Source organism: Pelophylax lessonae, assembly GCF_965119305.1.
Source record: "Pelophylax lessonae genome assembly, chromosome: 2".
NCBI classification, from domain to species: domain Eukaryota; kingdom Metazoa; phylum Chordata; class Amphibia; order Anura; family Ranidae; genus Pelophylax; species Pelophylax lessonae.
The window spans coordinates 603,688,532-603,712,833 of NC_138769.1; the positions used below are offsets into that span (position 1 = coordinate 603,688,532).

A 24,302-nucleotide genomic window follows, 5' to 3' on the forward strand; every position below is an offset into this window, starting at 1 on the left:
CTATAAGGATTGGTTTAAAGAAGGGTAAAGGTATGGTGTCCTTTTGACCTATATGTTGTTTCCCTCAGTGCTTCCCGCCCTGGATTTCCCGCCGGGACGAGTAGCCAGGCAGATTAGTGGGGTATCCAGGCAGTTTAGTCTCCCCTTGGATAAACTAGCGAATAAGCCCCTGTCTCCGCCCGCTCTCTTCCACCTATGGGGAGTAAGTTACCTCAGGAACAGGTCAATATAAGCAGCTCCCCGATCTCCCTGGGCTCAATCTTCTTCAGAATCTCATCACCTGTGTTCCCCTCCCTCCCTTTGGTTTGTCGCGGCTTAGAATATCAACTGGTTGGGTCACCTCTGTACTCCAGAGGGGGACGTGTTGTTGTGTCATTATGTTATTTTATTATATGTTGGATGTTTGATCAATCTGTGATTATTTATTATAAAGTTACAACCCGAGTTGTTAATGACTGGGTTGTCTGTTTGTTATGTTGAAAAAATAAACATGGATGTAATATATTGGTTACCAGTTAATAAAACAAGCCGCAGCCTTATTTTTACCACAATATGTGTCTCCGAGTGCCTTTCTTAATGTATTAACCATTTAATGGCTAGTATGGTCAGTGGTATTGGGTTCTGTTATGTTGGTTTATTTGCTTAAAGGTATTAAGATCAAAATCCACTCCTTCCTACCATCCCATAACCTACCCCGTGAGAAATGCCTACCCACGTCACTTCCTGTCAGGAACAGCTGAGCAGCGTAGCAGTGCGCAAGCTCAAAGCCCCGGATACGTCATTGAACAGCTGAGGAATTGACAAGTGCGCATGCTCGGAGGGTATGGATTGTTCACGGCAGTGTGTGTAACGATACACAGCGGCGGTTACATTAAAACAGCTCGGCTGCAATATGAATCATCTCCGCTCCTATCCCTGTCACTTCTCTGATCTTGGCTACTAAATATAAAAGCAGCAGCGGGTGTATGAAATCTAAATGACGGAGATGTCGGCTCCGTGATCCGCTTTTACATTTAGTAGCCAAGATGAGGGAAGTGACGGGTAGGAGCGGAGATGACTCATATTGCAGCGGAGATATTTTAATGTGGTGATGCGGTGTATAACACACTACCGTGAACATTTCATACCCTCTGCTGACGTAGGTGCACCGGAAGTGACGAGGGTAGGCATTTCTCATGGGTGGGTTTTTTTGACAGAACACCGCCTCAGAATCGTATCGCACAGTGGTTCACACTTGTGCGATCTGATTCTGTGCGAACTTGCAGATCGCACTGCGATATGCGATCAAACTGGGGGTGTCAGTAACATTTAATTGACACCCCCTGCGTATCGCATATGGCAGTGTGAACTGCCAGATGTGCGGATGCGATGCGGCATCACGCCTCATATTCGCAGCGTACCCGCATCGCACAAATGTGAACCGAGCAGACCTCATGTGTCGGAGACATCACCAGCTGCTCCTCCCTAGAATATCTCCTTAACCACTTGCCGACCAACCGCCGCAGTTATACAGAGGCAGGTTCCTGCCAATCGTCAAAGCAACCCTGTGTGCGTGCCAACTCGCCAGCGGAGAAGCTGAGGCGCAGGCACCTGCGATCGCTCCCCATGAAGAGAGATCTCTGCTATCAACACAGAGCTCCTGTGTTCATGCTGTTTAGGAACACAGGTCTCTGCGTTGATATTACAAGCCAACCCCCCCCCCCCACAGTTAGAAAACACTCCCTTAGGCTCACACTTAACCCTTTGATCGCCCCTGGGTTAACCCCTTCCCTACCAGTGTCATTATTACAGTAACTGCATATTTTTAGCACTGATTACTGTAGTAATGTCACTGGTCCCCCCAAAAATATCAGATAGGGGTCCGATCTGTCCTCCGCATGTCGCAGTCCTTCAAAAATCGCTGATCACCGCCATTACTAGTAAAAAAAATAAAATAGGCATAAATCTTTCCCCTAGTTTATAGACGCTATAACTTTTGCGCAAACCAATCAAAATACGCTTACTGAGGTTTTTTTTACCAAAAATATGTAGCAGAATACAAATTGGCTTAAATGATTAAAAAATTTGATTTTTAATTTTTTTTGGGAATGTTATACTGTATAGCAGAAAGGAAAAAGTATTGTTTTTTTTCAGAATTGTCGCTCTTTTTTTGTTTATAACGCAAAAAAAAAAAAAAAATCGCACAGATGATCAAATACCACCAAAAAGAAAGCTCTATTTTATATGAAAAAAATGACATCAATTTGATTTTGGGTACAGCGTTGCATGACCACGCAATAGTCTGTTAAAGTAACGCAGTGCCAAATCGCAAAAAGTGGCCTGGTCATTAAGGGGGAAATTCTTCCGGTCCAGAAGTGGTTAAACTGCACATTTAGAAGATATTCAGTTCACCTACAGGTAGGCTTTATTATAAGATTACCTGTAGTTAAAAATACAGAGTTTACTAAAGCTATAAGCCCCTGTTTACATTGGCGCGATTTGATAAGTCAAAGCGCAGCCTATTCCTGGCAACCGGAGCGTCCCAATCGGTGCAGCGCCGCACTGATTTCCAAAAGTAGTTCCTGCATTACTTTTGGTGACTTCAATAGACATCTGTGCATGAACCCACACAAATGTCTTTCAAGTCGCACCCTAAGTTGGACTGAACTGCGGTTTTAAAATTGTGCGAGTTCAGATGAACCCACACGATTTCAAAGCCGCGTTCAGTGTGAACAAGTGCTAACCAGTTCCCGCCCGGCCAATAGCAGATTGATGGGCAGGTGGTGGTTTTGTTATCCTGACTGGACGTCATATACTGTCCTGTCATGATGCCACGTCACTGGGACACGCAGCGGCGTGATCTGTCATCTATTGTCACACGGATCCTCCTCCTGGCCAATCAGGAAGCGGGTCCTCCAGCTTCCTGATTGGCCGAAAGGCAAACCCCATGCAATTGGCCGAGGAGGAGGCGGGAGGACTCGAGGAGATGCCTGGGGGATGAGGAGAAGCCGCCGCTGCCTGAGGTAAGTGCACTGGTCTCGCGCGGGGGGCACGCTTACGCTGGTCCCTCTGCATTGAAAGGGGGCACGCTGATATCTCTGCATTAAAGGGGGCACGCTGGCATCTCTGCATTGAAAGGGGGCATGATGATCTCTGCATTGAAAGGGGGCACGCTGGCATCTCTGCATTGAAAGGGAGAACGATGATCTCTGCATTGAATGGGGGCAAGCTGGTCTCTCTGCATTGAAAGGGGGCACGCTGATCTCTGTGCATTGAAAGGGGGCACGCTGATCTCTGTGCATTTAAAGGGGGCACGCTGGCATCTCTGCATTGAAAGGGGGCACGCTGGCATCTCTGCATTGAAAGGGGTCACGATGATCTCTGCATTGAAGGGGGCACACTAGTATCTCTGCATTGAAAGGGGGCACGATGATCTCTGCATTGAAGGGGGCACGCTGGTATCGCTGCATTGAAAGGGGGCACGCTGGTATCTCTGCATTGAAAGGGGGCACGCTGGCATCTCTGCATTGAAAGGGGGCACGCTGGTCTCTCTGCATTGAAAGGGGGCATGCTGGTCACTGCATTGAAAGGGGGCACGCTGATCTCTGTGCATTGAAAGGGGGCACGCTGATCTCTGTGCATTGAAAGGGGGCACGCTGGTCTCTGTGCATTGAAAGGGGGCACGCTGGTCTCTGTGCATTGAAAGGGGGCACACTGGCATCTCTGCATTGAAAGGGGGCACGCTGGTCTCTGTGCATTGAAATGGGGCACGCTGGTCTCTGTGCATTGAAAGGGGGCACACTGGTCTCTGTGCATTGAAAGGGGGCACGCTGGTCTCTGTGCATTGAAAGGGGGCACGCTGGTCTCTGTGCATTGAAAGGGGGCACGCTGGTCTCTGTGCATTAAAAAGGGGGCACGCTGGTCTCTCTGCATTGAAAGGGGGCACGCTGGTCTTTCTGCATTGAGAGGGGGCACGCTATACCTTAATTACTGAAGGCCCCTTTCACACTTTTGTGACCTCAAAGTCACGCAATTTTTTACAGCATTTTTTGCCGCAAAGCAATGCCTATTACATTTTTCTGTTTGCGCCCCCCCCCCAAAAAAAAATTTTGAGCACCAGCCGCCACTGCTCCCCACTGCACCTGCTCAAGTCATGTGTTCTGAATTTTCCCACAGTCTCCTGGGACCTGTTTGGTGGAAGACAATTTTTCCACATACTAGTTGGGGGCATGAAAACAGGGTGGTAATGCAAGCAGCTACAGGCTGATTCAGGCAGAATTCACACTGATTTGCGATTAAAATGCAGGGGAAAAGGATGTATATTTCAAATCAATTTTTTGCATGTTTATATGTACATTGATCTGCGTTTTAATGCACACCTAAAATGCAAGTCAGCGCATAGACACATAGAAAAACAAAAGGATGCATTGACTCGCGTCAAGTTAAAATGCATTCATGTTGCATTTTAATGCAACACAGGTCAACGCATCATTGTAGTGTGAACAGGACACATAATAAACTATGCATTTATTATTTGACTATGACTATTTACAAGTGCGCTAAAACACAGATCAACGCAACTCAATGTGCGTTAAAACGCTCAAAAAATTCATGGAAATGTACATCTATTTCCCCTGCATTTCATCACAAGTCAGTGTGATTTCAGCCTTACACAATGTACTGCATCGTAAAAGGTCTGTCACCGCAAGGACATGCAGGAAACAATTGGCACTAACGCCTACTGAACTCCCGCTGCATTGTCAGATCTGGAGGAGAAGGAAGTAATCCTGTAGTTTGGCAGGTACACAAGTACATCACTCCAGGAAGTTCACAGAGTTCCCCCACGCCTCCACAGCAAATAGAAAAAAAAAAAAAAAAACACTTTCTATTTTAATTAAAAAAGCAAAAATTTTACAAAAGTTTATTATGAGCAAGAAATAACCTTTGGTATAATATTTATTTAATATTTGTCATTACTACAAAGATGGAGTAAGTTTTGATTGATATAACTGTAGCCCTGTAGAGTTACGCAGGCTGTATTATCTGAAATGCCCAGTAGATGGCAGATGGACTCAGTATGCTGTTAATTAAACATTGAGCACTGATCACAGGACTTGGCCTTTTCAGTCACATGATTGTGGCATCATCACAGTGTGACCAGGAAGTGGTGTGTGAGGAGATGAGAAGACTGAGGGAGATAGACACCAGCTCTGGATTTCTTCTTATCCTTCTGCTCAGGTTTTATCACCTATTAATGTCCTGGGAGGACTTCCTGCACAGCTCTGAGGAAGGAGGTCATGGAAGACTTCTAGAAGTTACCACATGCTCAGCCAGAGAAAGGACATGCGACTAGCTGTGAAAGACTGCAGCACAGAGATAGAACCCTGCTGAGAGAACTTACTTCACCCAAGACCACACCAGCTGAGAGAGGGACCTGCTTTCAAAGACACTCACTGAGTCCAGACGTCTGGTGAATCCTGTGAGAGGAGACTACAGCGGACTGACCTGGTTAATTGCGTTGTGAGGGTAAGCCAAGCCTCTCCCTGTATCACCACAGGGCACCTGTCTCCTTACTCACAGTAAAGACTCTGAGGTCCAGAGTGGACATTGCACAGCTCAGGCTGCTTCAGTGACCCTGCGGAGCAGGACTTATAAGGGCCCCAACTCTCCTATGTGCACCAACGGCCATTAGGGTGAAGATAAGGGGGTGGGACGCAGGTGTGCTAGTGGGTGGGTGAGGAAAATACACATTGCATTGTTATCTGTGTTACTCTATTGTATTTTCCCATGTATGTTGGTTCATTTGCTACTTACTATATAAAGTTAGTTCCAGTTAGGCTGTGTCAGTCTCATTGCACCAAGTATGTTCCCAGTGGGACCCCACATCCCTACCCCGGATGCCCCACTGGGTGGAGGCACTGCCGCAGACATGTACTCCAGCTCCTAGATAGCGGAGGCTCAGGATCCGCCTGTCAGGCATAGTGAGTTAACTAGGTTTAGGGACCCCAAAGACACTAGGGGGCGCCCTCAAAACCCCGTTACATATGGAGGCACTGCTGAGATCTATTGGGGTACAACCAGAGAGAATAGGTTAAGTCCTCAGGCCACTCCCTCCTTTGCAAAAGAGTGGGCCCAGCAAAGAAATGTACCATTACAGCAAGCTGTAATGTTATGCAAAGTCCCACCCCCTTATCCCACCCCTAGCTGACAGAAGTGGGAGATGTCTCTTTAGACCGATTGATGGAGGTCAGCCCTGTCCTAGGAAAAGAGTATCAATGACTAGCCCTTGAAACAAAACCAGGGTTGTGCCACTATTCAGGAACAGAACCTGCATTTGTGAAGCCTGGTGAGACCAAAACTTTACGAGCCATAGCCTCAATGCACCATGAAATGTTGGGGGGAACTGGACAATACCTTATTGAGTCTCTGCCTGAAGAGGATCAGAAGAAGGGCTGGACTCTCATACCTGAGGTAAAAGATTGGCGAAAAAGGTGGTGGCGGAGCTTTCCTGTGATGGTACCGAATTTAACCCCCACAGAAACCTGGATTGATCGTCATCAGAAGATTGGTGTGATACACCTTTTAGATCAAGTTTTGTCCATCATGTCTGTGAGTGCAGAACAGAAGGATCATGTGAAAACACCTTTAGATTTTGATCTAGAAGATTCTCCTCTACCACAGCAGTGGAAAGACAGCCTTCGTTACAAAACTGGCCACCCGAGAGGGAGTGTTCTCCAGAGCAGAGATGGACGTGGGGTGTTCTAAGAGTGCCACCCATGCTATAAGACTTGCTGATTCTACTCCTTTCAGAGAAAGGTCAAGAAGAATACCCCCTCGAGATGTGGAAGATGTCCGGGACATACTCCAGCAGATGAAAGGAGCAGGCATCATCACAGAGTCCCGGAGCCCCTATGCCTCACCTATTGTGGTAGTGAGGAAAAAGAATGGTTCAGTTCGGCTATGTGTGGACTACCGTACTCTGAACAAGAGGACTGTGCCAGATCAGTACACTTTGCCCCGGATAGAGGATCTCCTGAACGCCCTATCTGGCAGCCAGTGGTTCAGTGTGCTTGACTTGAGGTCTGGATATTATCAGGTACCCATGAAGAAGGAGGATCAGGAAAAGACAGCTTTCATCTGCCCTTTGGGGTTCTTCCAGTTTACCAGAATGCCACAGGGAGTCACAGGAGCTCCTGCTACTTTTCAGAGGCTGATGGAGAAAACTGTGGGGGATATGAATCCCAAAGAGTGTCTAGTGTATCTAGATGACCTAATTGTTTTCGGGAAGACGCCAGAGGAGCATGAACAAAGGTTGCTAAAGGTGTTGGATCGACTTCAAGCTGAAGGCCTGAAGCTATCAGTGGACAAATGCCGATTTGCCCAAAACTCTGTCACTTATGTGGGGCACATAGTCTCCGCTGAAGGAGTAGCCACAGATCCTGCTAAGATTGAAGCAGTGTTGAATTGGCCAAGACCAAATAACATCAGTCAGTTGCGGTCCTTTCTCAGATTCTGTGGTTACTACCGAAGGTTCGTGAAAGACTACTCAAAGATTGCTCGAGAGTTACATGACCTACTGAAGATTACCCCTGACGTAAGGGGTGCTAAGGCACCATATCCTAAAGACCCCTTTGGAGAAAAATGGACTTCAGGATGTGAAGACGCCTTTCTGACATTGAAGAAGAGACTTACAGAAGCTCCTGTCTTAGCCTATGCAGACCCTGAGAAACCATATATCCTCCATGTGGATGCCAGTATGGAAGGCCTAGGGGGTGTACTGTACCAAAGTTATCCAGAAGGATTGAGGCCGGTGGCTTACATAAGCAGAAGTCTTGCAGGTACAGAGAAGAACTATCCAGTTCATAAATTGGAATTTCTGGCACTCAAGTGGGCCATCGTGGATAAGCTGCATGACTATTTGTATGGAGCAACATTCGAAGTAAGGACTGACAATAATCCACTTACCTACATACAGACTACAGCTAAGCTGGATGCCACAGGACATAGGTGGTTGGCTGCCTTGTCAAGCTACAGTTTCAGCCTGAAGTACAAGCCTGGGCCCAAGAATGTCAGCGCAGATGCCCTGTCCCACAGACCTAGACTCCCTCCTCACCGAGAAGAAGAGGAGTGGGAAGAGATCCCTGGGCCGGGGGTAGGAGCCTTTTGTCAGATGTATGTGGTGGCCGAGAGTCAAGAAGAATTTGCCGAGCTAAGAGGGATAGACTCCATTAGCCACTCTCCGGAAGCTGTGCCTGAGGTGTTCCATGCTCCAGTCATGCTTTAACAGTGGTCCAGTATAACCACAGAAGACAAGAGGAAGGCTCAAGCGCAGGACTGGTATATTGGGATAGTTATCAGAGCAATAAAGACTAAGAATCCTAAATTGCTGACTTCTCTACCTGTGAGTCAAAGAGAATTATACCGAAGAGAATGGAGCCGACTACATCTCGAAGATGGAGTACTCTATAGGGTCGTGAAGTATCATGATCACCCTGACAGAAAACAATTGTTACTACCGCACAGATACCGTGGCATGGTCCTGAGAGCTCTCCACGATCAACATGGGCATCTCGGGGTGGACAAGACCTATGGCCTAGTACAAGATCGGTTCTATTGGCCTCGCATGAGGGAACATGTCGAGCAACATGTACAGACATGCAGGAGGTGTATCCAGAGGAAGACCCTGCCTGTGAGAGCTGCCCCTATGGGTCATCTGAAAAGTACGGGACCCATGGATCTTGTGTGCATGGACTATCTCTGCATTGAGAACGATACAGCGGGAATTGGAAATGTGCTGGTGGTAACGGACCATTTCACCAGATATGCTCAAGCCTTCCCCACTAAAGATCAAAAGGTTGTGACTGTAGGCAAAGTCCTTTGGCAGAAGTATTTCATTCACTATGGACTACCCAATCGGATACACTATGATCAAGGTAGAGACTTTGAGAGTAAGTTGATCAAGCAGCTGTTGGACATGTTGCACGTGCAGAAGTCCAGAACCACACCTTATCATCCGGAGGGCGATGCACAGCCAGAACGGTTCAATAGGACCCTCCTAGATATGCTAGGGACACTCAAGCAAGTCGAGAAGCGGTCTTGGAGTAAACATGTGGAAGCCATGGTCCACGCATACAACTGTACAAGGCATGAATCTACAGGGTTCTCACCCTATTTCCTAATGTTCGGAAGAGAAGCTCGATTGCCAATAGATGTCCGTTTGGGAGTGTCTCCTGATGGAACAGATTCAACTTCACACTTTCAATATGTGAGGAACCTCAAACAAAACCTTCATCGGGCCTATGAGTTGGCCACCCAAGCTGCAGCAAAAATTGAAGAACGGAACAAAAGAAGGTATGATGCTAAGGTGAGATATCGGGAGATTCAAGCAGGGGATAAAGTTCTTCTCCAGAATCTAGGTGTGCCTGGAAAACACAAATTGGCTGACAGATGGAAAGATACCCTGTTTGAGGTTGTGTCCAAGCTGGAAGGGCTGCCAGTGTACAACATTAGGGGCCCGGAGGGCCGAATAAAGGCTTGGCATAGAAACCATCTGCTTCCAGTTGTGTATGCTGATGAAGAGGAGGAGAGTAGTGAAGAACTGAGGGAAAACCCAGCAGAGAGTCCTGGAAATGGGGCAGAGGAGACCCCAGGAACTCCCAGTGCAGAGGATCAGTGGTGGTCATCACCCGCTGAAGAAACACAGCAATTGCCTCCTTTAACTCCTGTGGTTTCACAAAGTTCTCCAAGGTTGAATCCAGAAAGTCCATGTTTTGTGCCTGGAACTTCCCTTAGAGACTCTAGTTCGAGGGCAGGAGTCGAAGTTCCACAGTTGATGTCCCAAGATCCTCTCCCACAGCGAGAACTGAGACACAGCACCAGAGTGCGGCAACCCCCTAGGGCCCTAGTTTATGATAATATAGGAGAGCCCAGTTATGCCCCGTTGACACAAGGGGCATCCAAAATGGCCACTTTCCTACATGCACTAGCTGAAGTGGTAAATGTTAGTGACTCTTTACCCTAGATAACTAGCTAGCTAGGATGTTACTGTGCTAACTGTACAGTATGTATGCTAAACCTTTTTCTGTTGAAATTTTGTTAAGCCCCCTGGCTAGGACTTGCCAGTGGAAGGCAAGTATTTTCAAGGGGGAGCATGTAGCCCTGTAGAGTTACACAGGCTGTATTATCTGAAATGCCCAGTAGATGGCAGATGGACTCAGTATGCTGTTAATTAAACATTGAGCACTGATCACAGGACTTGGCCTTTTCAGTCACATGATTGTGGCATCATCACAGTGTGACCAGGAAGTGGTGTGTGAGGAGATGAGAAGACTGAGGGAGATAGACACCAGCTCTGGATTTCTTCTTATCCTTCTGCTCAGGTTTTATCACCTATTAATGTCCTGGGAGGACTTCCTGCACAGCTCTGAGAAAGGAGGTCATGGAAGACTTCTAGAAGTTACCACATGCTCAGCCATAGAAAGGACATGCGACTAGCTGTGAAAGACTGCAGCACAGAGATAGAACCCTGCTGAGAGAACTTGCTTTACCCAGACCACACCAGCTGAGAGAGGGACCTGCTTTCAAAGACACGCACTGAGTCCAGACGTCTGGTGAATCCAGTGAGAGGAGACTGCAGCGGACTGACCTGGTTAATTGCATTGTGAGGGTAAGCCAAGCCTCTCCCTGTATCACCACAGGGCACCTGTCTCCTTACTCACAGTAAAGACTCTGAGGTCCAGAGTGGACATTGCACAGCTCAGGCTGCTTCAGTGACCCTGCGGAGCAGGACTTATAAGGGCCCCAACTCCCCTATGTGCACCAACGGCCATTAGGGTGAATATAAGGGGGTGGGACGCAGGTGTGCTAGTGGGTGGGTGAGGAAAATACACATTGCATTGTTATCTGTGTTACTCTATTGTATTTTCCCATGTATGTTGGTTCATTTGCTACTTACTATATAAAGTTAGTTCCAGTTAGGCTGTGTCAGTCTCATTGCACCAAGTATGTTCCCAGTGGGACCCCACATCCCTACCCCGGATTCCCCACTGGGTGGAGGCACTGCCGCAGACATGTACCCCAGCTCCCAGATAGCGGAGGCTCAGGATCCGCCTGTCAGGCATAGTGGGTTAACTAGGTTTAGGGACCCCAAAGACACTAGGGGGCGCCCTCAAAACCCCGTTACATAACATATCACACTCTTCAGTTGGAATATCTCGAAATCCAGGAGAATTTTTTTCCAGGTGAAAAATACTTACTTTTTAATGTTATTTTAAATTGTATTTTGAACTGCATTAAGAACATATAGTAGTAATGCAATGAATCAATACTCTATAGTAGTAATGCAGTGACTTCGGTATTAATATAACAGACTAGCAGGGAGGATCACTGGAGGAGCTGCTGACAATTACAATCTACAGTACAACACTCAACTATGAGAAATGTGTCTCACACAGAGAATCTAGCAAGAAGAAGAAGCTTCTATTAAGTATCCCTGCTAGATCCGCCATTAAATCATGTAATGATCACATGGGGCAGCAAGAGGACAGTGTGGACACGTCAGTGGCGCTTGAGCCACCCCTAAAGCTGAGGAAAAGAGTCATGTGGAACAGCTTGCAGAGAAATAGAGAAAGTGAACGTCCTCTGAGTACACTGGAGGAGCATGCTCAGTAAGGGTGGCAACACTATAATCAGAGAATCAGCTTCTTTTGGGTTGCCACCAACTACTAGAAAGTGAGGAGGAACAGCATGATCAGCCAAGTATTTACAAATAAAAACAGAATCACTGCACTATTCATATACAGTACATACAGTGGGAAAGGAAAGTATTCAGACCCCCTTAAATTTTTCACTCTTTGTTATATTGCAGCCATTTGCTAAAATCATTTAAGTTCATTCTTCTTCCTCATGAATGTACACATAGCACCCCATATTGACAGAAAAACAGGTGGAGGGCTGCAGTGGTGGTTGACTTTCTACAACTTTCTCCCATCTCCTGACTGCATCTCTGGAGCTCAGCCACAGTGATCTTTGGGTTCTTCTTTACCTCTCTCACCAAGGTTTTTATCGCCAGATAGCTCAGTTTGGCCGGACGGCCAGCTCTAGGAAGGGTTCTGGTCGTCCCAAACGTCTTCCATTTGAGGATTATGGAGGCCACTGTGCTCTTAGGAACCTTAAGTGCAGCAGAAATCTTTTTGTAACCTTGGCCAGATCTGTGTAATGTTCCGGTACCTTTGGTACCCTAAATTACACTTTCCACAAGTGTATGCGCCCCACCATTTACTTTTGGAAAGGTGCGCATACACCTTTAAGACTGGAGCTGTCATCACCCAGCGCCGGACTAGATGGCTATTTAAAGCGCCGGTTCTCACTCACATGTGTTCGTTCAAACACCCTTACCTGGATGCTAACCTTGCTTGAAGCTTCCATGCTTGCAAGCTTACTTCGCTGACGGAACCTCGCTGCGCTGATCCCTGTATCCCGCTACTGGATCATCCGCCTCTCCTGAACCACCCTTTGGCTGTATCGCTAATAGTGCTAAGTACCCCGCAGGGGAATTCTCTATAAACTTATACTAAGCTTACACTATCTAGCTCTGCATAGTAAAGACTGTTTATCACATCTGCATAACTAGATTGCTAGCTCTTGAGACTACTGCTACTTTTCTGCACTGGGTTGATCTCTTTTGTATGTCCACCTGCTATTCTATCATCTGCTATCATACAACATTGCTAAACCTTCCTGCATCCATCTGCTACTGTCTCACCTTCAAGTGTCTATCACCTACCACCTCCACTCAACCTATCCCTCAACCTTCATCATTGTGTTACCACATACATAAAGTCACTCTAGGAACCAGTTTGCTAATTGTGTGTATTTACTGGCTGAAATAAGACCTTCCACACATGATGAGTCATTGAGGTTGGGAATGGTATCTCAGCATATCTCTTACATGACTACTGACGTGGAACTATTTCTGCAGCTGAAAATCCACACCATATAAGAAACGCAGGAGTGTTACAATCTGTGCCTTGCCACAATTCTGTCTCTGAGCTCTTCCGGCAGTTCCTTTGACCTCATGATTCTCATTTGCTCTGACATGCATTGTGATCTGGAAGGTCTTATATAGACAGGTGTGTGGCTTTCCTAATCAAGTCCAATCAGTATAATCAAACACAGCTGGACTCAAATGAAGGTGTAGAACCATCTCAAGGATGATCAGAAGAAATGGAAAGCACCTGAGTTAAATATATGGGTGTCACAGCAAAGGGTCTGAATACTTAGGACCATGTGATATTTCAGTTTTTCTTTTTTAATAAATCTGCAACAATGTCAACAATTCTGTGTTTTTCTGTCAGTATGGGGTGCTATGTGTACATTCATGAGGAAGAAGAATGAACCTAAATGATTTTAGCAAATGGCTGCAATATAACAAAGAGTGAAAAATTTAAGGGGGTCTGAATACTTTCCGTACCCACTGTATATAAGCAATGCAACAAAGATAAATGAAAGCAAAAAGATCAAAGTAAGTATGCAAAAAATAATGTGTAGCACCCTCTAGTGTGTGCTAGATGTAGTATTGGTTTGTTACTATAGGAAAATCTAGTTTGGCTCAGGGCTAAGCCTTAGCTGTGAATCTGGATTGGGGTTCAGTGAGTCAGGGCTGGATAACTCATCTTGACAGCTCCTCTGGTGTTTGCCCTGGGTCTAGAAGGTTTTAGAAACTTCTAGAGCTGGTGGGTGTAGGTGAGGAGGGGCTGTTTGTAATATTTATGAGGGCATCAGCCAGTCCCCAATGTAGGGCTGGCAGTGGGCAAGGATTACCTCATAAATAGGCATGGGCCATGCCAGCAGGGGCAGTCAGGTGGAAGATGGGGCTGTAGAGACTGTCGGCTGCCCCCTAATCTGGGGGGGAGGGTGACTTTGGGCCGGGGCTCAGGTGCAGGAAGGATCCTACCACAAAACACAGAGGAAGCCCTTCCTGGAGGCACAGGATCTAGTGAGAGGACAGTGTGAGTACAGCAGCACTACTGGGGACCTGTCATATGTATCTAATTCTTCCTAAATATCGCGTTGTGCCAAGTCTTCATCCCATCCCTGGGAGATCTCCTGTGAGTCAGTCAGGTGGGCTGGTGAGTGACAGTGTGGAGGAAAGTTAGCTTGGAGGGACAGTGAAAGGAGCAGCTGAAGCCAGGTGGGTTGGCAGTGCCTAAAGAGGTGGTGCTGGGACCAGTAGCCACAGGAGGAGTAATACAAGCTTATCACTGCAATCTGCTACACAACAGGGGCTTGGAGTTCCTGCCTGCAAAGGGTCATTGCTCAGAATCTGACTGTGCCTGTCAGATCCACAAACAGTGATTCAGCTGAAACTGCAAGCAAGTAAAGTGCTAGAGGAGTGTCAAGGAGGCTGTATATAGGCTGGGTACAGGAAGATGTTCCCTGAAGTTGTTGCTCAAGTCATGTGGGCACCCCATAACTTCCCATCCCCATTCAAGTTATTAGCCCTCCACAAACCACAAAAAACAAAGTCACGGACAGTTCTCTATCTCTGGAGTGCCTGTGAAAATTCGGTGTGCCTGTCTGTGCAGGGTGGGGGATCCCAGTTCATCTGCAGTTTCCTAGGGGTGCATTACGAATGCATATCGGAAAATCATATGTAAACAAAACGAGTAATTGCACACACACTACAATCACAATCAGTGAGAATCACAAATGTGATTAAAAGTCCAAAATGTAACACTCCCAATGTGAGAAATCTGTATCAGGAAGAACATCCAGTAGTGAAGAGATTCCACTCAGATAAACTAGAAAACTGCTTACCAGAACCATAAAACCCTCAGTGGTCAATGAGCTGGAAAACAACATATAGAGGACATCTGGTGTGAAAGATGACCTCCACTCCTCTCACTGCAAAGCCACAAAAAAGGGAGATAAAATATAAAATGAACTAGCCTTTAGATCAAGAAGAAAGCTAAATTGCATGTTGTAATGGCCCAATTTCAGTCATGGGAGAGAAACTGCTGCTATAAGGCTGTTAACAGCATAAAAAAAAGTAGAGATGTGTCAGTGGGCATCCAGAGTCTACTTTTTTATATATATAAACATGCATGAATACCCCTAAGTGCATCTAAATGCATGACTTTGTGCCACTGTTTAAAATGGTGGATTACGCCATGGTTTCTAACAAGCAAGCACACTAATGGCACATGTGTGTACTGGCTTTATATGAGAGCCAGAGATAGAGCTCAGAGCCCCACCCTCTTGAGGGGGCCAGTGAGTGAGAGGTGCTGGTGTGCACCATGGTGTCTAGATCCAGATAGGCCAAGGCCAGAGCCTGAGAGCGAGTCCATGAGGGACAGAGCAGCAAGGAAGCTGTAGAGAGAGTCCATGAAGGACAGAGCAACCTGGAATCTGTAAGGATTCGGAAGACACAGAACTGGGGTGCAGTGTCTTTGCATAAACACTGGGACGTGTTTCATGGTCTGAAAGACCAAAAAGGTAGTGATGTTCAGGAAGACGCTGAAGAGGTACTCAGAGCAGTAAAGATTCCCTAAGAGCACCAGGAGGCTGAATGTTTTATTTGATTGACAGTGATGATGAGAATCCCCTGATGGGAAGACATACCTGTATGAATTTTGACTTTCCTTTAAATAAAAGTGGGCAGAAAATCCCTGAAAACTATATCTGGTGTGGAGTAAACTCACTGTTTTGGCACTACCATTTAGCTAAGAAACCCAAACATGTTACAATGCTCTCAAACTTGATGGACATAAACACATTTAAATGCATTTAGATTTGTTATGTCTAAAGTGCCACGCGGCTGTGTATTAAAAACAAAAAACTTTCCCCCTCTTTTTTTTTTTCCCACACTTCTCTCTTCATCCCCCCCTTCTCTGTTCCTGTCTGATCTCTTCTGCTTCTCTTACTTCTCTGCCCCCTTTCAAATTGCTCGATTCTCTTAGAATCATGAAAAATTTTCCCCTTCCCCATTCCCCCAGGCATGCTTGCAGTGGAGTAGGGTATGTTGGAGGTGCCGTGGTCGGTTGTCTCCCTTGGCGCGCTCCTTTGTTCCAGTACGTCGGCCAGGAGACAGATGCCGGTAGGGACGGAGGATGCCCTCGGGACTCACCACTGTGTTTCCACCTCTTGATTGTTATTTTCTATACTTTGAACATACTCTTATTCATATATGTCATGGCTACGATATTACCTTTGTCCTTCAGGATACATCATCTGTCGCACCATGCAGTCTTCCTTTTCATAGCGGTCTAATGTTATATCAGTACCTTGATTTGTTATACCCTCCTCAAGCTGTAGATTTGTCAACTGTCGATTTTCATGCTTATGTTGTATGCCTTTCTTGATAAATAAAGAATTTATTAAAAAAAAAAAAAAAACTTAATAAAAACTATCTGATGTAACCACTTGCCGACCGCCGCACGACTATTTACTGCGGCGGTCAGCCCCGTACAGGCAAAGTGACGTGGTACTACGTTGCTCGTCTGAGAGCCTCTAGGGGGAGAGCGGCGCCGCCGGAGGCGCGCTCCCACCCCTGCTCGTTCCCTGACATGTCCGCGCGTGTGACCGACGGACCCGATGTCCGCCGGTCACTCGCGATATCCCGGTGCAGAGGTAGAAAGGCAGGCGGCTAATGTAAACAAAGCCGCCTGTCATTCTCCCTTATCTAACTACAGAGATCATACGATCCTGCTATGTAGGATCGTATGTCTCTGTGGTTACATCACTAGCCACACCCCGTTACAGTTAGAAGCACGCCCCTAGGGACACACTTAACCCCTGCATCACCAATAAAGTTAACCCCTTCCCTGCCAGTGTCATTTTTACAGTAACAGTGCATATGTATAGCACTGATTACTGTAGTAATGTCACTGGTACCCCCAAAAGTGTCAAAAATGTCAGTCAAGGGTCCGATCTGTCCACAGCAATGTTGCAGTCCCGCAAAAAAAATCGCAGATCATCGACATTACTCGTTAAAAAAAAAAACAATAAAAATGACAAAAATCTTTCCCTTAGTTAGTAAACGCAATAACTTTTGCGCAAACCAATCAAAATACGCTTATTGCGATTTTTTTTTTACCAAACATATGTAGCAGAAAACAAATTGGCCTAAAATGTTAAAAAATTTTGATTTTTACATTTTTTTTTGTGGGGAATTTCATATAAAAATATGTGAAAAATATTGTTATTTTTTCAAAATTGTCGCTCTTTTTTTGCTTATAGCGCAAAAAGTAAAAATCAAACAGGTGATCAAATACCACCAAAAGAAAGCTCTCTTTGTGGGAAAAAAAGGACGTCAATTTTATTTGGGTACAGCGCAATTGCCCGTTAAAGTCACGCAGTGCCGAATCACAAAATAGGGCCTGGTCAGGAACGGGGAAAAAATCTTCCGGGGCTGAAGTGGTTAAAGGATAAGTTCATCTTGAGCAACAATTTTATTTTCAGATCCTCAGAGAGCTCTTTGCTATGAGGTGCCATGTTGAACTTCAAGTGACCAATATGAGAGAGTGAGAGCGATAACACCAAATTTAACACACCTGCTCCCCATTCACACCTAAGACCTTGCAACACTAACGAGTCAAATGATACCAGGGAGGGAAAATGGCCAATTGGGCCCAATTTGGACATTTTCACTTAGGGGTGTACTCACTTTTGTTGCCAGTGGTTTAGACATTAATGGCTGTGTGTTGAGTTATTTTGAGGGGATAGCAAATTTACACTGTTATACAAGCTGTACACTCACTATTTTACATTGTAGCAAAGTGTCATTTCTTCAGTGATGTCACATGAAAAAATATAATCAAATATTTACAAAAATGTGAGGGGTGTACTCACTTTTGTGAGCTACTGAATTTACTCGGTGTAACATCATCTTTTATACTTTACAAAAAAAAAAATGGGTTATGTATTGTGTTTTCTCTTCCGATCAACTTAGATGCAATTTCAATTGGATTCGATCAAACTGTGTGACAAATTAATTGAGCAGATTGGGATTGGGAGAAGTCTTGTAGGTGAGCATAGGAGGAGGTGGCAAGGGAGCTAGAGAGCAGGAGGTCTTGGGAGGAAGAGAATGATTTGGTTGGTATTTTGAGAATAGGTTAGTGATGTATTTGGGGGCAGAGTTGTGGATGGCTTTGTAAGTTGTTGTTAGTATCCTGAATTTAATTCCTTGGGTGAGCGGAAGCCAGTGGGGGGATTGGAAGAGAGGAATAGCAGACACTGAGTGGTTGGTATGTTGGATGAGTTTAACAGCAGCATTCATGATGGACTAAAGGGGGATAGCCTATGTAAAGGTAAGCTAATGGGGGGGCGTGGCCTGCACCGCCATGTGAGTGGTCGCACTTCACAGAGCTCCCGCTGTATCTCCTCATCTGATCCTTTCCTCGCCCCTTACCTTGCTCAGTACCGACCACCGCTGCTGCCTCGAGCCCCCCTCGAGCCCCCCTGCAGTGCCTGCACTTACCATGTGCCCCATGATGACCAGGAAGGGGGATAAAGACGCCGCTTCTGCCACGACCCGGCCTTCCAAGATGGCGCCCGCACCCCCCTGTCTCAGCGTTCCGTACGAGGCACGGACACTCCTAAGGACACTGGGGGAAAGTCACTGAAGGGGCCCAAGCCACCCACCAAAGATCCCCCTAGGGACATGCTTTATTACACCCAGAGACTGCCCAGCACCAGCAGCCCTCCCCTGCACAGCTCCCAGCATGGTGCTCTGGACTCCAGCCTTCCTGGGCCGGTGGAGCCTGCTTTCCTGGATGACACAGTGCCACTGGATGCCTCTCATACTTCCTCCCCTGATATTTTTGACATGCCTATGAATGAGGAGGTGCAGCCTACCCTGGGGGAGATATTACATGCCGTACATAAATGCACATCATCTGTGGTTGACCTTATGGAACGTTTTGGCAGTTTGAGGGAGACTGTGTCACTCCTGCGCCAAGATATACAGAAAATTAGAGAGCGCACTACAGCTGCGGAGGGCCGCATTAGTGACCTGGAAGATCATTTGCCCCACCTGGCCAGGGATGTCAGAATGGCGGCCCAGCAAGTATCTCAAGTTAATGACAGGGCAGATGATATTGAGAACAGGCTCTGCCGCAATAATGTTCGTATAGTGGGACTTCCAGAAAAACTTGAGGGCAGAAATCCCACCGCCTTTACGGAACAATGGCTACAAGATCTTTTTGGGAAGGATGCCTTTACACCCCTTTTCATGGTTGAGAGGGCCCACCGTACACCGCCTCGGCCTCTCCCTTCTGGCAGGGAAATCATCCTGAGGCTGGCGTGGGAAAGGGGCTCGATTACATACAATGGTAACTGCATATCCTTACTCCCAGATTTTTCTGCGGAGGTCCAAAGGAAGAGGTCCAAATATGTTGATGTTAAAAAACGGCTGCAGCGGATTCAACTTAAATATGCTATGTTGTACCAGCCCGACTTCGGGTCACTGCAGGGGGCTAGTCTCATTTCTTTGAAATGGCTACAGATGCTACTGACTGACTGGATGTGTGTGAACAGGAATTTCAATGGTCGGAACTGATCCTTCACCACCTGAGCCTGTGGTACTCTCACAGTGAGGCGGTTGCTATCTGCCTGGGTTCCGTGCTTTCTGTTCTGTCTCAGCATCGATTGTACCTGTGACCTTCTTGTAGACCCCCAGTCTGTAAATGTGTGCAGCAGGTTGAATGATGGCTTTAACAGATAGTTTACTCAATGAATAAAGACTCCAGAGGTGTTCTCCAATGCTTCTTTATGCTTCAAGTTAGCAAAGGCATAAACATAGAGACTTTTCCATAGGTAAATTTACAATGAAGTTACACAGCTTCCACACTCTGCAGTCTCCTCATAACAACTAAACAAAATGGTAGATACGGCAGGAAAATGGAGATGGGAGAAACCATCAAGCCAGAAACAGCAGGGGTGCAAGGAAGATACCAATAACATAGCATAACATAACATGTAATAACAACTGCTAGACAGTTAAAGCTGCGTGGCAGCACACTCCCCGCCTGGTATCGTGAGATACCACTACACAATTATTTTCCATAAACATACAATTAACATTGCATACAGTAGAATGCTATGTAGCCCTCTTCTCTAAGCTAACTATGCTAGAGATCTAAGTGACTCCTTCACATAACACTGAATCAGAATTTTTGGAAGCAGGCATAATTAGGACTGTCTCAGTGACTGGTCTCAGGAAGGTTTTTGGGCTCCCGTCCTTTACAATCCTGACTTCCACACTTCGGACCTTTCCATCATCACTAGCAATGGCCTTTGAAATAACTCCAACTGGCCACTGGATCCGATTGGTTTGCTTTTCTTTTAGAAGAACCAGGTCTCCTTCCTTTAAGTTAGGCTTCTGGGTATGCCACTTTTTACGTCCTTGAAGAAGTGTGAGGTATTCCCTCCTCCATCTGTTCCAGAAACAATCTGCAAGGTATTGAGCGTATCTCCATTGACGTTTATATATGTCCTTTTCATCAAAGATGCTCTTTGGCGCTGGGATCTGTCCAATTTTCCGGCTCAATAATGCAGCTGGAGTTAAAACAGTTGGACATTCTGGGTCTGTGGATACAGCTGTCAGCGGTCTTGAGTTAATTATTGCTGCGACCTCAGCAAGGAATATAATAAGTACTTCATGGGTAAGACGTGAAGAACTCACATCAAGCAACATAGAATCCAGTATGCGCCTTGCCATCCCAATCATACGTTCCCATGCTCCGCCCATGTGTGAAGCGTGTGGTTGGATGAATTTCCACAGGTTTGCAGTGGCGGAGAAGGTGGCCCTTGGAGGTGGCTCTGTCTGAGAAGCTCGCTCCCGCAGGGGTTTGTTAATGCTCTGGGACGCTCTCTCGCTATAATTGAACTGGTTGGTCAGTTTTCTCTCCTTGTTCCTGGATGGTACTTCCTCACCTTCTGTCCATTCTTCACTAGCCTGAGTGTCAGACTTCCCATCTGTATCTTTGTCTCCCGGCTCTGTGGAGTCGTTGGTCTGAGTCTCTTCAATGACTCCCAACTTCGCCATCTGTCGCCACGCTTCATCAGAGTCTTTGTGTGACATGTTTTCATCCAGGGAGAAGTGTACGGCCAGCTGGTCCACGATGCTAATGGGTTTGTAGGCCCGTTCCTTAAAACTGTACCTCACAATGTTCTGGGGGGCATGAGGGTTGTTTGCAGTCAGGATACGAGTGAATTCCTCCTTGAGGTTCAGCGTCGCTGAGTTCCAGCTGGTCCGGAGGCTTAACCAGAGTCTTGGCCTCCATCCATTCATCAGCTCCATCCCCCATATCTGTGTAGTCATCTTCATCCTCCAAATTTCTTCTTGAGCAGATGTTGGAACTCAATGCTACAACTTCAGGCCGGATTTCCGGATCAGTATCTGGATCCTCCAGGTGGAAATCGATAATTTCTTCTGAGTCTGTAGAAGACTGGTCCATTAAAAACCTGGGTCCTGAAAACCAAATGGTTTGTGTGAGGACAACTGCTGGCACTAAAATCTTCTGCATGAATGCTAGAAAGTGCTCTTGCTTCTCAGGTTTGTTACGGAGAGTTTTCTTAAGTGCAGCAAATCTGGTTAAAGCTTGTTCTCGATTGTTAGTGAGAGTAAGCCTTGGTACTCGGAAGGGTAATGGAGCTACCCAATTGTTGGAATTGTCCTTGAAGAACTCTTCATCCATAATCTTAATGAGCTCCTTGTCTTCAACTGAAGGAGCAATCTTGTTGTCATCGCAAGTAGTCTGGTACACTGAATCACCAAAGTCCTTTTGAGAAGTGACCTTGCAGTTAATACTTTGAAGTGCTTGATATGGAACTTCGTTTTTGAAATCAAGTCTTTCCTTCACATAATAGTGCGATGGACATTTCATCAATTGACAGGTAACATTAGTTTTGTAGGAAGCTACATCCAAGAGCTTGTGAGATTGGTCTAAACAGACTTCTCCTATTATCACCCATCCAAGATCAAGTTTCTGGGCCTGAGGAGCATCATCTGGACCGTTACATAACTCTCTTATTTTATGAACTCTAGGAATGTCTCTCCCTAGTAGAATCAAAATCTTAACATCTTTGTTAAGTGGTGGAATGTAGTTAGCAATGTGACTCAAATGAGGGTGATGACGTGCAACCTCAGGTGTGGGGATTTCTTCTCTGTTGTTCGGTAGCTGATCACATTCGATTAGAGTTGGAAGAGGAAACTCTGTGTCCTCATATTCTGATGCAACTATGAAGCCATGGGCTCTTCTTCCAGAAGTATTGACCTTTCCTGCACATGTCTGCAAGGTATAAGACCAGGTCTCTCCTTGAATGTTGAATAGGTCAAAGAATTCTGTACTGGCCAATGAGCGATTGCTCTGATCATCGAGTATGGCATACATTTTTATGGATTTTTGTGGACATCCTTCAGGAAAAACTCTTACAAGACATATCTTGCTACAAGACTTGCTATGAAGCCCTTCTCCACATACCTCTGTACACCTTGTGGTTACGGGGTCGGCATATTGCTCAGTTCTCTCCCCGCCATCATCTGATGTAGTCTTGGGGTTGCTGCCGAGTGAAGGTTTCCTTTTGAACAGATCTGAATGAAGAGCGTCCACATGTTTGTCACTGTTGCAGAGAGAACATCTGATGGCGATCTTACAGTCTCTAGCTAAATGATCGGAGGATGCACAACACTTAAAACAGATATTATGCTCTTTGAGAAATGACTTGCGTTCTTCAATAGGCTTGTCCTTAAATGCACGACATTTGGAGAGAGAGTGTGGCGCATTATGAATAGGACACTGTTGATTAAGATTGCTAGCTTTGATGTCTGTAGCTAAGACGTTGGATGCTATCGCGGTCTTCCCCACTGCAATAGGATGCCTTAAATCCTTGAATTTACCGTTGGTGGCAATACCCCTTGAAGTACTTAAAGGAATGGTGGTTGTATCTGGATAGAAGAAGCTTGGGTCATTCTTGGATCTTGCAACCTTCCGCACGAACTCTGAAAAATAAGAAAAGGGAGGGAAGGAAACACAATGCTCATACTTTTTTTTTTTTAAAACAGTGAGGTTTATTGAAACTTTTGGTACAATACAAAAATAAACCGTGCATTGAAACTGCGATCAGATTCATAACACATTGGGGTACAAAAATACAAATATACACAGTGATTAACACTTAGAAACAGAACAGACATAGTAAAAATAAGGCAGTAGTCAGTGACTCCCTGTCGGCCCAACACTCAAACAGGAAATATTGGTTTAACAGGGGCGGTCAGCATAAAGTAGTTACCCACTGCACTACTGAGCCGTATCAGGGCACTGCACCCATTTGTCCCAAATCTTGTTGAACTTCTGAGGGCACCCCCTATGTTTATATAAAAGTTTATGAAATGGGATGACACTATTAATTTCCTTAATCCACAATCCTAGAGTAGGAGGAGTAGGTCTCATCCACCTCCTGGCTATCAATTTACGTGCTATAAACAAAGTTTCCTGAAGAAATATGACAGTGGATTTGGGCATCTCTCCATCCGGATAGACCCCCAGGAGACACTCCTTAGGGGAGAGTTGTAGAGGAGACCCCATCTTGTCATGCAGAAATGTGACTACTTGTTGCCATAGAGTCTGTAATTGGGGACAGCTCCACAATAGATGAAAGAAGGAAGCATCAGGGTCTCCGCACATAGGACAAGAGGGGACCAAGTCAGGGTGATATTTGGACAGTCTAAGTGGGGTGAGATAAGCCTGGTGTATTATAAAGGTCTGGGTTAGGCGATCCGACAGTTTTGGCGACACTCTGCGGCACGTCTCCAGGGCATCCTCCCATTCCTCATCCTCCATGGCCCCCACACTGCGCTCCCAGTGGGTCTTAAGTGCAAAAGCCAAAGTGGTCGAGGAAGGTGTGTGAAGTTCAGAGTAGAACATGGAAATGAGGTGACTGGGTTCTGTACTTTTAACAATCTCAAGGGTGGTAACCGATTCTATCTCAGGAGGGCCGTCAGGGAATTGAGATCTATAGGCATGGGAGAGCTGTAAGTATCTGTAGTGCATGGGGCCCTGGAGCGCAAACTGGTCTTGCAAGGTCTCGTAAGACCGTAGACCAGTGGTCGTGGAGATATGGCTAAGGAGAAGAATACCCCTCCCACTCCATACCGACAGGTCAGGGATGGAGAGGAACTCACGCAATGTACTATTATGCCACAGAGGGGTGAATGTGTGGAATGGAGGCCACCGAAGCCTGGACGCTACCACCTCCCAGATCCGACAATAGTGGTATAGAAGAGATCTGGGGCACAGGGGCTCCGGCGAGCCCCTGACGCC

The 24,302-nt window shown here is 46.2% G+C and overlaps 1 protein-coding gene across 1 annotated transcript in view; it reads right to left on the bottom strand.

Annotated features, from left to right (window-relative positions):
* Window positions 1-24,302, bottom strand: part of LOC309548207 (uncharacterized protein) — a gene marked incomplete at both ends in the record, with an annotated part of 46,581 nt that overhangs the window by 16,020 nt on the left and 6,259 nt on the right. The window contains one exon of the mRNA XM_082248161.1: window positions 16,187-16,335. Within this exon, the coding sequence (XP_082104287.1) occupies window positions 16,187-16,335 (149 nt within the window). The remainder of the gene's footprint in view (window positions 1-16,186; window positions 16,336-24,302) is intronic.